General features: G+C 39.3%; 1 protein-coding gene across 19 annotated transcripts in view; it reads left to right on the plus strand.

Moving 5' to 3' along the window:
- Positions 1 to 312: 312 nt before the first annotated feature.
- Positions 313 to 13696, plus strand: part of Kdm6a (lysine demethylase 6A) — a 142307-nt gene continuing 128923 nt past the window's right edge. For all 19 annotated transcript variants that reach the window (XM_038316933.1, XM_038316935.1, XM_038316934.1 and 16 more), the window contains exons 1-2: positions 313 to 841; positions 1055 to 1118. In XM_038316933.1, coding sequence (XP_038172861.1) covers positions 678 to 841; positions 1055 to 1118 — 228 coding nt within the window. In that variant the 5' untranslated portion in view covers positions 313 to 677. The remainder of the gene's footprint in view (positions 842 to 1054; positions 1119 to 13696) is intronic.

The raw sequence follows: 13696 nt of genomic DNA on the forward strand, positions 1-13696 counted from the left end.
TCGGCCCGTACCCTCCATTCTCTGCCCGCGTATTTAAGAAGCACAACCTAGCCGGCTGCCCCACTCAGTGACAACCCTTCTCGGGACGGACAGGCCCTTCAACCAATCACCGAGCAGAGCTGGCGAGCACCCTGCTCCCGGTTCTGTGGCGGCCTCGGTGGGCGGGCTAAAGCAGCTAGCAAGTTGAGTGGAGCCACGGCTGACGCGAGTCAACAAAGGTCACGTGAGGCGAAGGGCCTGCTCCGATTGGTCGCAGAAGCCGGGCAGGAAGGGGGGGTCACGGCAGCGGCGTGGGGTTCGCTGTGTGACACAATTACAACAACTTTGTGCTGGTGCCGGGGAAGTTTGTGTCTCCTACGAATCCTCCCAGAGCTCCCGGTCCCCGCGCGCTCCGGCCATTCCCGTCGTCCCCGCCTGTGGCTGTCCCCTTCCCACCCCCGCGATGTGACCCTACAGCCGAGTCGTCGCCGCTTCCGACCCAGTGGCTCCACAGCCCCTGCTGCAGCTGCCTTCGCCTCTACCGCGTTGGGATTTTTCGCCACCGCCGCCTTTCGCGGCGGAGGAGGCAGAGATAAAGTTGGTGTGCCGGTCCCGTGCGGAGATTGGGGGCGTCGTTGCGGGCCCCGGCCAGGGGAGGGGGGCTGTCGGTGTTGGAGTTGGGAATTCGCTGCGTTTCCATGAAATCCTGCGGAGTGTCGCTCGCTACCGCTGCCGCCGCCGCCGCCGCCGCTTTCGGTGATGAGGAAAAGAAAATGGCGGCGGGAAAAGCGAGCGGCGAGAGCGAAGAGGCGTCCCCCAGCCTGACAGGCGACGAAAGGGAGGCGCTCGGCGGACTGGACAGGTACGGGGCGCGGGCAGCGGCCGGGGCGGCTCGGGACAGGCAGGCGCCGCTCTCCGCCGAGGCTGGAGCTTGGCTCGCGTGTGGTGGCGGTGGGGCGGGCATCTCGGCTGGGCGCTCAGGGCGCCGCGCCGACTCCGGGGCCTCTGGCTCCGGCAGGGACCGGTCGACGGCGTTGCGGGAGCACTAACGAGCCGCTTGTGTCTTTCTCGGCAGCCGCCTCTTCGGATTTGTGAGGTTTCATGAAGATGGCGCCAGGATGAAGGCCCTCTTGGGCAAGGTAAGGCAGCTGCGGGCCGGAGCGCGGACACGGTCCCTTGGGCCAGAGGAGCGCTCGCCCGGGGCCCCGCACCCGGGGCCACCACTCTTTGTGGCCTCGGACGACAGCCGAGGGGCTTGCGGACAACTATTTCCTGCCCCCGCGCTCCTCGCACCCCCTGGTGCCTCGCTTGCTCTCTTGAGATCACTTCTCACGGAGCCAGAGCAACAGAGGCAGCAGCGCATTTTGGGCCGAGCTCATGTGCGGCGGCCAAATTGTTTCCGATGTTAGCGCCCAAGGGAGCTAGGCCGATGATCCCCGGGGTGCCTCTGCAGGGTCCTGAGATCCCGAACGGGACAGATTGCCTTGGATCCCCCATTAGTTACCTCCCCGGAATTTTAGACTTCCTTTAGTCAGGCTGTTGGTGATGTCTGCTGTTAACCGAACGTTTTGGGACGGCTTCTTGTCTCTGCCGCCTGCAGGGGGAAGTTGTCCGTACTTTAGGTTGGTGACGACTTTGCATGGGGTTGGTGACATGTATCTCGATTGCTATGTGCTTTACCTGAACTTAGGTGACTTGTTTACTTTTTGGGTCTCTCTGCTGTAGATCTACCACAGTTATATGTGCGTGCGTTTTCTGGACCTTCGTTTCCTGTGAGTCTGCCGGGGGCGATTGGCGAGGATTTGGGGTGTAGTCTCTATTTGTGTGGAAAGTTGTTGGTACTGTCATTTAGTTAAGTAATGGCTGCTTCTATCGGCCCAAGATGGCGGGACAGGGTGGGAGGAGAAAGTGAAAGGAGGGGGGGTTTGGGGAGGGAAGAGAGGTAAACATGGAAATAAATAGTATCGAAGAACAGGCCTCTCCCTTGGAGTGTGTAGCTCAGTGGTTAAAAAAAATTGTCATAGATTATTTGCATGTAGATTTTTTTTTTTTGTACCCTTCTCTAGCTTGGAAACAGCATGCGTCAGCCTGGTAATGCTGATCAACCTGTAGCACATTTGGTTACCCATCGGAAGCAAGCTATTGAACAAAGGCTGGAGTCTGTTCCGTCGACTGCAGTTTATATTTCCTGACCGAAATGTGCTTGGAATGGTATTGGGAGGCTTTCTTGTTCATTTGGACCCTGAAACTTGGAGTGTGTATGCAAGCTGTTGCATTCGTTAGACATTTTCTTCTTTGGCTGTAGTCTAGGTTTGCATTTGACACTTAGCTCTATTGTTGCAAGTGAGAAGTTTAAGAAAGAAGACTAAAGCCTAGCACCATTTTAAAAAGTTAATTATTTTAGTGATTATCTTTTTTTGTCTGTATTTTGGTTTAGCGACATTAGTTGCTTTTTATCCCTGGTCACAGGTATCTAAATATAAGAAGTTTTGAATGTAGGCAGTCACCAGAAAACAGAACACATATTATCCTTTTCAGTAAGTTTAGTTTCTTTGAGCGGTAGGAGCATTTGAATTAAACTTTGACAATATGGGTATTAATTCACTCCATTAAAATTGTTGCTGGACAAAATGTACAGACTAGTTTTTGAATGATATAAGCATCAATAGTTGTTGGTCTTCGGCTTTTAAGATTACCCCAACCTATTTGAAAGTCTTTTATGTACAAAGACTAGATTTCTGTGAAGTTGTCATTCCAAAGTTAATTAAGTGTTCAGATTGAAGGCCCATTTTATTTTGGATTGAGCATTGCTAGTCTACATTGCGTTAGGAAAGTTGCTAGCAGGAAGAATTCATTTTGAAAGTTTGACTAAATTTATTGCTTTTGGTTATGGTGATGAAGAAATAAGTGGAATCTGTTTTATGTACACGTGTAAAGTGCTAGTTCATAATTTCATCTTAGAAGGCATGTAATCAGAATCACAGCAGGTGGTGCCTAACATTAGATATTGTATTGTACTAGTGAGTGAAACCTACAGTTAACATTTTAAAAATTGAGCATTTTCAAAATTTTCTAAATGTGCGTTATTCATTTTTTTTTGGTATTTGAATACAATAACATCTTAAACATGAAAAATTTGTGAAGCTTCATTTTATTTTGAGGATGAATTATGACTTAATACGTGTCGGGTAGTTTGATAAACTGAGTAGTAGTATATTGAGCTAGAAAAAAAATCTTCATTGTTTGGGCTAAGTGCTCCTTAGAGTCCTAGCTACTTAGATCAGGACCCAACAGCCTTTATGCTAAAACATTCTATATTACGTATTTTGAACGCTTGCATAGTTCTTAGTTGTGTCTTTATTAGCTTAAACATATCCGTAAAATGTATAATATAAATTTATGCTTCACAAAATGTAACTTTTTTCTTCTGTTTGAATTGGATTCTGCATAGAATGAGTGAACTAGAGTCCTTGGAAAGGAGTATTGAGTTATTTAGTTTTATTCATCCTTTAAGTTTCTTGAGAATCTGTATTTTTGGATGTGAGGTTTGGGGAATGGAATGTTGAGTTATGTTTGTTTTAGAATTATTTCCTATGTAACGCTTTAAAAAATGTTGACTTTTCTCTACTGTGTGTGTTCAGGCAGTTTAACCGAACACATAATAAATTAAATAATTACCAGAATTCCTTTTTTAGCTATGAATTTTGTTGCATTATTCCCAGAAAAATTTCGTCTGTTCCAAATGTATTTCGCTAAATTTCTTGTGGAAATTTAGTTATTCCTACTTGTCTTGAGAAAAAAAATTTCCCCTTGTGTTTTTATTGCATCCTTAAAGTTTTAAAGTGCACATTTATAAACAGAAGTCTAAAAAGTTTTGAAAAACTAAAACCATTACATAAGTATTGTTGATTTGTTCGCAGATTTATTTATTACTTTTTCCTGTGTGAGGCTGCTATATTTCAGGTGATTTCTCCTGGACTCTGCGTTCTTTTGTAAGATCCGATTATGCAAGAGTCATTGAAAGAAGTTTTCTTTGCAGGATTGTCTTTTATACATAGTATGGTGTTTTGTATTTAAAAAATTTAATAAAGTATTTTTGTAGTAATACCTTAAATAAGGCTGTAAGGAACTAGAGCTTGCTTTAGAATTCTTGTAATATAGCATGATCTTTAAATTTTCTCTTTAATGTTGAACCTTAATTTTTGGATAACTTAATTATTCATTATTATTACTTATTTATGTCTGTGGGTGTTTTGCCTGCATGTATGTCTGTGTACCACTTGGGTGGTGACTGGTGAGGCCAGAAAGCTTCTGATCTCTTAGAACTGGCAGTTGTGGGTTATTGGAATTGAACCTGGATCCTCTGTAAGAGCAATCAGTGCTCTTAACTGCGTGTATGTGTTTGTGTGCACATGAGAGACAAGGAGGGGAGACATGGAGAAGAGAGCATTGCATGCAGGCTAGAGCAGGCACACTAGCAAGCACCAGTAGAAAGTCAGGACTCCTTGTTCTAGTCTTTCCTGTGTCACCGTGATTAAACCCAGGTGGTCAGACTTGGCAGTAAGTAATTATTGACTGAGCCATGTCCCAAGCCCTATAGTTGTTTATTTTAAACAATCTTATGTTAAAGTTTGTCTTAAGTATTCTGGTTGGATTTCTTTTTGATAGCTCTTTTAATAGAAAGATTTTATAGAATACTTAGGAATTACAAATTGTTCATCATTTGAAAAATTAAAAATGTATTCTTAAAGTGATATTAAGAAAATACTTGACATTTTATTTTTGGGGGTGGGTAATGAAAATAATTTTTAAGATCTACTGAAGCATATATTTTCCTAAACTTGGTTTTGCATATGTGAGGAAATTTTTAAGTAAGTTTTAGAGGTATCTTGTGTTATAATATTGGATTATTGGTGATGTGTGAAAACAAATGTGTATTTTTGTAAGGACTTAAAGAGGATATTCAGCCGGGCCGTGGTGGCGCAAGCCTTTAATCCCAGCACTTGGGAGGCAGAGGCAGGCGGATCTCTGTGAGTTCGAGACCAGCCTGGTCTACAAGAGCTAGTTCCAGGCCAGGCTCTAAAGCTGCAGAGAAACCCTGTCTCGAAAAACCAAAAAAGAGGATATTCATTTTCAGTGCTAAAGAACTTTAGTGTTTTGGTTGGAAAAAGTAGTTATAGAAATAGTATTGTGAGGGCTGGCAAGATGACTCATCAGGAAAAGGCACTTGTTGCCAAGCCTGAGGACTTAAGTTTGATCCCTTTGAACTACAATGAGGAGGGAGAGAGAACTGATTCATTCTCCCCCCCACACACAAAATAAATAAGTATGCCTTGTGCCTGAAAATTAGATTTTTAATTTGATGGATTTTTAAACTTGTTTTCTAGTTGAAAAATTATCTTCTAAACACTTATAGTCAAAATTGCTTGGAAAGTTTTAAGCAATTACTACATATTTGCTAAGGTTTTTGCTGTGTTCCCTGAAACAAAATTATAGTAAGAGATTACAGAACATGTTCACATGTCTGACACAGAATAGAGTTGCAGCAGTACATATGTAGACTCTTGTTTCTTTGTTTAATTGAGACAGGGTCTTAAAACTCTAGTCCCAGGTGGCCATAGGTAATATTGTTCCTGCATCAGCCTCCTTACTACTGGGATTTATAAGAGTGAGCCGTAAGAATGCTTGGCTCTAAACTGGTAATTTTAAATTTCTGTTTTTTTCATTGAATAGATTTTCTGTAGACTCGGATACAAAAAACAACATTTGATTCCCTATTACATAATATAGGTTGTTAAAATTGCTTCAAAGGTAAATTTTTGTTACTTGAGTAACAAAAACATACTTACTCTTAAGGTTTATTGCTTAGCAGGCTGCACTCTTTTTCTGATTTTGATCATGTAACATTTAGTTTTGCATATATATTACCAATGTTTTGCATATTTGAAAGGGATTTTTGTTCATTTTTGTTTTGAAACTTAGTGATGTTTTGATTTCTTTGAAATTGATGTTAATGACTGATAACACAACATTATTAATATTTTTGAAATGTGGTATCCAGTGAACTAATTTATGTTTGTTTTTTTTTTTAAAAAAAAAAAAACACCAAAAAACCCACTACCTACCACTGTCCAAGAATTGAAATGATGGTTGGGCTATTTAGGGCTTTCATGTAGTTATTTGCAGACTATTTAATTAATGGAGTTTATTTAATGAACGCATGATCGATAGTCATGTATTCATACTGAAACTTGACATATAATTGCATATGCTTTCTGTATTGGTTTATAAGTTATGACAGAAATATTTGAATGCACACCAAGTTCAAGTCCTCAGTGTAGGAAATATGAAGGTAATGTGGATATCTTTATGTTAAATTTGAAACTCCTTGGGTGGGGTGGGATTAGTATAAGGATTACTGGCCCATGAATATTAGCAGCAGAAAGCACAGTGTCCAGTACTCTGAACATTTGTAAGAAAGTTTGGTTTAACAGATTACAAAGCTCCTAAAAACTATGGGAATTTTTTCTTTGGAGATCCTTACTAATTCTCAATTTAGATAGTAACAAGTTGCTTTTTAATTTTGTTTACAAAAATAATCTAAAAATCAGATTTTGGCTTTTTCAGCTCTTCAAAGGATGATCTATGTGTTATGTACCTCATGATCTTTCTTTGTAATACTAATATATACTTTCCTATTTTTTTTTAAAGATTTATTATGTATGCAGTGTTCTGTCTGCATGTATACCTGCACACCAGAAGAGGGCACCAGATTTCATTACAGATGATTGTGAGCCACCCTGTGGGCACTTGAAATGAACAGCCAGTGCTCTTAACCTCTGAGCCATCTCCAGCCCTCTATGGGTTCTTCAGTGCGGTTGTCTGCCTGCTTAAAAGATAAAGATCTTTGACAGTTTTAGAGGGGTAGTCACAAAGTAGTTAAGTAATCACTATTATGGAGAGCAGAACACAGCTAGGGAGATGGATTTTGAACTTTTTACTTTATAGAGTTCCTCTCATGTAATTTTTTTAGATTTATTTTATGTGCGAGTATTTTCCCTGCATGCATGCATGCATGTATGTATGTATGTGTGTATGTATGTATGTATGTGCACCATGCGTATTCCTGGTATATTCAGAGGTCAGAAGAGGGCATTGGATCCCCTGGGACTGGAGTTACAGATGGCTGATAATTGAACTTGGGCCTTCTGCAAGAGTAGTAACATGTCCTCTTAACTACTGAACCAACTCTCCAGCTCTTCTCACTTTGAAAAAAAAATTTCTAAAGTTATTTTTTTAGGTTTAAATTTTTTATTTTACGTGTATGAGTATGTATATACACCATGTGTGTGCCTATTGGAGATCATAAGAGACATTGAATCCCCTGGACTTGGAGTTAACAAATGGTTTTGAGTTGCCAGGTGGGTGCTGGGTCCTCTTCAAGAGCAACAAGTACTCTCAATGACTGTCTCTAGAGTCCCTTATTTTTAATTTTTAATTATGTGCATACGTGTTTATGTATAGGTTTGTGTACATGAATTCAGTGTCCCTGAAGACCACAAGAGGGTGTCAGATCTGCTTTAGCTGGAGTTAACGGTAGTTGTGAATTGTCTGATGTGGGAGCTGGAAATTGAGCCTGGTTCCTCTGCAAGAGCCATATGATAACTCTCCTAATGACTGAGCCATTTTTCCAGGATCATTTCTTTAGACTCTCCCTCCCCCCGGTTTTTTGCTTTTAAAGACAGGGTTTGTCTGTGTAACAGCTCTTGCTGTCCTGACACTCACTGTGGTAGATTAGGCTGGCCTCAAACCACCGAGATCTGCCTTCTTTTGCCTCTCAGTACAGTTGCTGGTAGTTGCATATGTTTTAAAATATGTTTATTTTTATTTTATGTGTATGGGTGTTTGTGTCTATTTTTGTGTACTATGTGCATGCAATGCCCTCAGAGGTTAGAAGGGGGGGGGTATAGTATCCTCCGGAACTTGAGTTACAGATGGTTGTGAGCTACCATGTGGGTACTGGAAACCAAGCTCAGATTCTCTGGAAGACTTAACACACTGTTGAGCCTTCTCTCCAATGTTGTGTCCCAATCAACTCCCATCCCCCTTTCTCATAGGGTTTTACTACATACAGGCTGTTTTGAGATTATGTAATCTTGTCCCAGCCACTTTTGCTGGTATTACAGTTGAGTGTCACCACACCTGGCAACGTCTATCATGTTATTTTTTTTATCTTGTATCTTTTTTTAGTGGAATATTTATTCGTGTGTTTTCCCTGTTTCTTTTTTCTTGTTTTTTTTTTTTTTTTTTTTTTTTTTTCTGTTTGTCTTTGAGCTGTTTAAGTGTCTTTTGGTAATGCTGGCAATAAAATGTTAGACACTGGTGTTTACTGGGCAAGCATTCTATCTCTGGCTGGGCCAGTACCCTCAGCCTGAGGGCTTTTTGTATTTTGCCTTTTAGAAGTATTAGGAATCAGGTACTCCAGCCTGCCTTGAGTGGCTTAACTGCCGCAGCTCTAACTCAGCTCCAGCAGCTATGTCATTGCTAGTGGTCAAAAGGTTTCCTCCATCACAGACTGCTCTTTTGTTCTCTCTGTCTCTGTCTCTCTGTCTCTTTCAGTCTGTCTCTCTTATGTCCTTGCCTTTCACCCCCCCCCCCGCCCCCCATAAATCTCTTGTGTGAAGTTGTGTGGTGTAGCCTCTGCACCATTCCTTGGTTTGGATCTACCAAGGTGTATGCCCACTACTTAACTCTAACAAGAAGTATTTCTGCTGCCCAGTTGCTTTGCTTTGAATGTTTTAAGTTTGTTTGTTTGTTTGTTTGTTTGTTTTAACAGAGCAAGAGTTACCAATTTTCAGCTGGGCAGTGGTAGCATACACCTTTAATACCAGCACTCAGGAGGCAAAGGCAGGCAGGTCTGAGGTCTAGGTTGGCCAGCCTGGTCTACAAAGTGAGTTGGCCAGAGCTACATGGAGAAACCCTGTCTCAAACAAAACAAAACAACAGAATAAAAAGAGATCAATTTTCTAGACATATTCTATTGAAAATTTTACTCATTTGCATATTTATGGTGTGTGTGCAGTGTGCTTGTGCACGGCATAATGTGGAGGTCAGACGACAACTGATGGGAATTGGTTCTTTCCTTCCACCTTGTGGGTTCTGGGACTAGAATTTAGGTTTACTGGAAAGTGCCTTTACCTGCTGAGGTATCTCATTGACTCTATTCCATGGATCTTTATTTTTTTTTTTTTTTATTTTTTGTTTTTGTTTTTCACAACAGGCTTTCTCTGTAACTTTGGAGCCTGTCCTGGAACTGGCTCTGTAGACCAGGCTGGCCTTGAACTCACAGAAACAGGCCTGTCTCTGTCTCCCTAGTGCTGGGATTAAAGGCGTCTGCCACCACCACCTGGCTGATCTTTAAATTTTTTATAGGTCCTGAAGACCTTTTTTTAAAAAAAATGCTTTTTATTATTCAGAGTTTTACACGTGTGTGTGTGTGTGTGTGTGTGTTTGTTTGTTTGTGTGTTTGTGTGTGTGGTATATGTGTGATCAGATTTTCTTGTATGGGTATATGTGCTTGTGTATGTACATGCAGAGGCTAGAAGGTAAAGGGTGTCATCCTCTGTTACTTTGTACCCTTGAGAAAGGATTTCTTACTATATCTAGAGTGCTTTTTTATTTCCTCCTAGGCTGGTTGAGTGACCAGCAAGTCCCAGCAGTTTCACCCCATCTCCTAGCACTGAGGGTGACAAGTGTGTACCACTATGTGTGGCTTTTGTGTGGTTATTGCAGACCAGAACTCAGTTTCTCAATATTGTCAATAAGTTCTTCTCTCCACTGAGCCTGAGCTCTAAAGTTTGTGGTAAATGCAGTTTTTTATGTGTTTATATTTGAACAAGATGTGAGGTTTAGGTTGAAGTTTATTTTATTTTTGTTGTAATATGTTTAATTACTCTACCCCTGTTTGCTAAAAAGGTGATATTTTCCATCTAATTGCTTTGTATCAAAAATTAGACATAATTCTAGAGTCTTATTTCTTTTGGGTGCTGTATTTTGTTTCATTTATTCGTAGATCTGTTCTTCTATTAGTATGCTTATAGTAGCTAAATCTAAGCCTTAATATTAAATATTGTAGTTCTTATCGTTTATTCTGTATTCATTTAAAAGTAAGCTTGTGGGCCTATGAGATAGTTCAGTGGGTAAAGGTGCTTGCTACCAAGTCTGGTGATGTAAGTTAGATCCCCAAGATCCACATGGTAGAAGGAAAGAAATAACTCTTGAAAGTTGTCTTATGATCTTCACATATGTGGCCTAAGGCACTAAAATTATTTTTTTAAAGTTGATATGAATTACTATGCTGTCTTCCAGTACCCAAGTTTGAAGCACTTTTTTATTTAATTAGTTTTTTTGTGAATTATTCTGTATTTGTTACATTTATACCTAAGTGTTTCATTTCCTTTGAAACAAGTATAAATTATCATTGTAGGTCTAAATTGAAGATCACAATTTACACTTATTCCAACTGTGAAGCTGATGGTAGATCTAAATAATGTGTGTGTATTGTGTTTGTGTGCATGCACACGTGTCACAGTGTGTATGTGGAGGTCAGGGATAACTTGGGATAGTTGATTATCTTGTAGGAGAGCCTAAGATTGATTTTTTTTTTTTTTTTAATTTTCATGGCTGAATACCAAACCTAGGACCTCATTTCTCTATCGCTGAGTCATACCCCTCATCCCTGTGGTGTATTAAATTATTTGTTTTGTGTTGTGTGCCTGTATGTTCTTACTCATGCAGTCACTTGAGGACAGAGGTTGTTGTCAGGATATCTTTATTTCAGTTTTTGAGACACATTCTTTTACTTAAACTGGAGCTTATGGATTTGTCTAGATTGGCTGGCCAGTTGTGCCTGTTTTTATGTGAGTGTTGGGGATCTGAACCTCATGTCCTCATGCTTGCATGGCAGACCCTTTTTTTACCAACTGAGCCATCTCCCCAGCCCAGTATGTATATATGTATGTATGTATGTATATATGTATATATGTATATTTTTGTATGGTAACCTTGATCACACATTTATCCTAGGAAGTTTTATTATTATAGATTCCTTGTATGATATTCTAAATAGAGATTCATGTTATCTATTTTAAGTTTTATTTTTTCCTTTCCAACCTTTATGTCTTTTATCACTCTTGCCTCAGTGCAGTGGCTAGCATTTCTAGTAGGTACTGTGTTGAATAAGAATAGAGACAGTGGACATCTTTTCCTTATTCCTGAAGATAGAGGGAAAACATTCAGTTATTTGCTGTAAAATATATGATAGAGCTAAAAAAAATCTCTGTAAGATTACATTTATTCTGTGTGCTTGTGTGTGCGTACATGTGTGCAGATCAGTGCATGGCTTGTGGGAGTTGATTCTCTCCTTTCTATGATGTGGATCCTGGTGATATCCAACGCAGGTTGTCTTGTCAGACTTGGTGACAGAAGCCTTTACCTCGTGAGCCTGTATTTAAAAAAAAAAAAAAAAAAAAAAAGCTCATGCTAGATTTTTCAGAACATGCAGTTTATACAGTTGAGAATGTTCCTGTATCCATTCTCCTTTACCTAGCTGCTTTTTAACTGTTTAGGAGTTTTTCTCATGAAAGTTGGATTTTGTCAAATGCCTTTTTTTCCCCAAGTGGGTCATTTGATGTGTTTTTTTTTTAACCATTTTTTTCTTTAGTCTGTTGGTGTGTGAAAAATGTTAAACCATCTTTACATGCCCAGACTAAAACTTAGTTGGTCTTCATGTATAATTCATTTGTTACTTGTTGAATTACATTTGCTAATTTTTTTTTTTTTTGTTGAATTTTGTGTCTGTGATTATGAGGCTGAATTTCTGTATTTGAGTTCATTTTGGTGTGTAATTTGGTGTATAGATAGCATTTGTCTAGCTTTGCTATCGTTTACTGTATGCTTGCCTTCAGAAAAGGAGCTGGGAAATGTTTTTCTTTCTGAATAAAAATTGGTGAAATGGGTAAGCTTCTCTTTTTGAAGCTCTTATTAGGAATTCACCTTGAATGCTTCTTAGACTTTGCCATGTTTGCTGAATCTTGGTAATTTGTACTTTTGGGGGAATTGGTTTACTTTTTCTAAATTTCTGGGTTTGTTATATAAGAATTCTTTCTGCTCTTTTTTTTTTTTTAAATTGAGCTTTCAATGGCTATTTGATATGTGTAATGATCTCGAGTTTTATTTTTGACATGAAAAGACATTTCTGGGTCTTTTATCTCTCAACTTTTTTCTTGGTTTTCTTTTTATTTATTTATTTATTGAGACAGGTAGTTGGTTGGCCTGGAACTCACTATATGGACTAGGCTGACTGAGATTAAGACATACACTACTTGCTTGTTTTTAGTTTCTTTTTTTATTTTATTATTTTGTTCTAATAATTTTTTATTACTTTATAAATAATACCATTCTTAAGCGAGGAATTTAGATTGTTAGATGGTACAGTGTTAGCATATTACCTTTCAGCATTACTTTAGCTGTGCCTAATATATTCTGTAACAGTTTTTTTTCATCAGTTTTATGATTTTTTTTAAATTCCTCCTGAGTTTTCAAATCTCTTTTAGCTTTGGAGTATTAACAGGTTATGAATATTTGGAGTTTTTTCTCTTAACTTTATTGCTCCTTTTTTTTTTTTTTTTTTTTTTTTTTTTTTTTTTTTTTTTAGCTTATTTCCATTGTGGTCAAGAGTTTTTACTGTGTCTAATTTTTTAATTGTTGTCTTTTGTTTTATGATTTGGTACATATTTTGTTTTCTGTTTGTGAATATTTCTGGATGCTTGAATATGTGTTTTACTCTTACTGTGTAAACCAACATGATAGATGATGTTGGTTGATTGTGCTTAGTTCTTCACTGTCCTTGCCAGTTTGCTGTCCAGTATTTCTGTGAATTGTTTAGTGTGTGGTTTTGCCTGTCTTCATCTGCAGTTATGGATTTGTGTTTGCTTCCTGTACTTTGAGGTTCTGTCATTGCATTTATACCCATGTCTTTTGGTGTGTTAATACTTTTGTCAGTATTTAATGTCTCCCTTTGTTTTATTGGTGATTTTCCCTGCTCTGTCGTGTACTTTCTCTTACCACAGACACTTTTGCCTTTAAAGTATTTAATGTTTACATAGTATTTTCCTCTTTTTCCTTTTTGTGTATTGAAAGTAGAACTCAGGGCTTTGCATATGTTAGGCAAGCACTCTGCACTGTGCTACACTCTCTACTCTGCTATATAGTTTTTCATTTTTCTTTTTCTTTCAACTTACTTGTGTTGTCATACTGGAAGTAATTTTTTGCTCATAATGTATGTTGTTTGACACTTAAATTAACTCTTCCTGTCTCTCTTAATTAATATCTCTAGGTCATTTATACTTAGAGTTTAAGCCTGCTATTTTATTGTTTCATGTGTGTTTTAGTAATGGTTTCTATTTCTGTGATTAAAGACCATAACCAAAAGCAGCTTAGGAAGGAGTTTATTTTATTTTATATTACACTCCCAGGTAACAAACAGTCCATCACAGAGGGAAGCTAGGAAAGAACCTGGAGGCAGGAGCTGATGTAGTGGCTATGGAGGGGTGCTGCCTACTTTTTGGCTCCTCACATTTGCTCAGTCTGCTTTTTTATACATCCACAGGAGAGCCTACTTAGGGATGACACCAACCAAAATGGGCTGGGCCCTCCC

Source organism: Arvicola amphibius, chromosome X (genome assembly GCF_903992535.2).
Source record: "Arvicola amphibius chromosome X, mArvAmp1.2, whole genome shotgun sequence".
Taxonomy (NCBI): domain Eukaryota; kingdom Metazoa; phylum Chordata; class Mammalia; order Rodentia; family Cricetidae; genus Arvicola; species Arvicola amphibius.